We start from the raw sequence: 1,852 nt of genomic DNA, 5'->3' as shown, positions 1-1,852 counted from the left end.
ATATACTATACATATATATATGTGTGTGTGTGTGTGTGTGTGTATATATATATATATATATATATATATATAGATATATATATACGATTATCCGTATGTGACTAAGTAGAGAGGCACGATAGCAGCTGGAGGCTGACATTCATACACGCGCGTTAGCCGCAGGTGTCTCTCAAGTGGACTTTGTTTGTTCAGGTTATAATTATTCATCCCTTGTCTACAAGGTTAAGCATATCAGCTGCTGCTCCTACCTATCTCCTCTGTACAATAAGCTTTGTATGCGTGATTGCTTTCTCTGAATATCCTAGTATATCCATCGCTTGTCGTTGTAGCCCAAGGCATACGGTCAGAGCTGAGCAGTTCAGCTGCACCTGTTGGCGCTAACATTGGTTCTCTTTTCGCTACCCGTCCAGGCAAGTATGTGTGGCTGGAGATGAACGGAGAAGGGCCTTGTGTTATGTTCCATCTGGGGATGACGGGTAACTTCTACGTCAAGGGAGAGGTTTGTGCTGTGTCACTCAGTCCCGAACTATCTATTCAGTTCAGTGGCTAATGGAGTGGTTCGGAGAGTAGCTTGGCGGAGTGATGGTACAGATGCGGACGATAGCAACTGGTTTAGTATATCATATGACTCGTAGCCTTCTGAATTGAACATATGGCTTGTATGGTGTATGCTTATGACTTGTATTTTGTATGTTTATGACTTGTATGGTGTATGCTGGGTTTCGAGTACTTGTAAGCTTCTTCGAGTGCCAGATCCAGATGTCTTATAGTCTTCGATGCGCTTGTTCATCTGTGTGTTTGTGTGCGGTTATGTGATACTTTGCTATACTCTCTAAAGTGTAGTGACACACTGTCTCAACACAAGACTCGTTCAACGCCAACGTAACAGGGTATTTCGAGCTTGCTTGTTTCATCACTTCATGCAATGATTCTCCGGTATCTAGCATAGTACTGTGCTTCGTCGGGCGAAACAGGCGACAGTTATCTATATATATATATATATATATATATATATATATATATATATATATATATATATATATATATATATATATATATATATATATATATATATATATATATATATATATATATATGCGACAATCTAGGGGGGGGGGGTACCTGATACGGACGGAGTACTACTCACGGAGATATACGTGTAAGTGTATACGTATTCGCGCCCATTGATTATAGTCGAGCGATAATGGGAGTACATGATCCTCTATCAGAACCAAGGCATGCTTTGACCTCCATCGCTCCAACATACTTTATCCTTATTGCATTTACTAGAAAAATTATACACCCTAAACCTCAAACCCTCTTATTGCACTTACTAGAAAGATTATACACCCTAAACCTCAAACCCTGGACCCGAAACCCTTAACCCTGGACTCTAAACCGTTCACGCTTACTTAGACCGACGTACTCCATCTGACGAGCGAGTCCAAGTATTCGGTAACTGACGCATGGCCGCCCAAGGCCACCAAGTGTTTGTTGAAGATGACTGATGACACTGAGATCGCCTTTATCAATACACGACGCCTGGGCAGGATCAGGCTGGAAATAGGTAGGTGTAGGTAAAAGAGAGTAAACAGGTACAGGTGGATGAGGCTGGAAGAGGGTAGGTGTAGGTAAATGAGACCGGAAGTAGGTAGGTATAGGTATTTTTGATTAGAGTTTGAACATACACGTGCACATCTTATGTATGTCGGACAGCAGCGTACAGGAGAGGTTGTATCTGTTGACCTTTTGTGGATAGGTGTAGAGGTCACGAGGGTGGACAATGATATGCCATACACCTACTTGGGTTTCCGTTGTATTGCTGAAATTACAGGGTTTGTATATATCTATA

The 1,852-nt window shown here is 41.5% G+C and overlaps 1 protein-coding gene across 1 annotated transcript in view; it reads left to right on the top strand.

Annotated features, from left to right (window-relative positions):
• Positions 1–1,852, top strand: part of SARC_01113 (hypothetical protein) — a gene marked incomplete at both ends in the record, with an annotated part of 7,474 nt that overhangs the window by 2,987 nt on the left and 2,635 nt on the right. The window contains 2 exons of the mRNA XM_014305161.1: positions 330–499; positions 1,417–1,567. Coding sequence (XP_014160636.1) covers positions 330–499; positions 1,417–1,567 — 321 coding nt within the window. The remainder of the gene's footprint in view (positions 1–329; positions 500–1,416; positions 1,568–1,852) is intronic.

This window comes from Sphaeroforma arctica (assembly GCF_001186125.1).
Source record: "Sphaeroforma arctica JP610 unplaced genomic scaffold supercont1.42, whole genome shotgun sequence".
Lineage (NCBI taxonomy): Eukaryota > Ichthyosporea > Ichthyophonida > Sphaeroforma > Sphaeroforma arctica.
The sequence above is the reverse complement of the archived record's forward strand: the minus strand, read 5'-3'. Positions and strand labels throughout refer to the sequence as shown.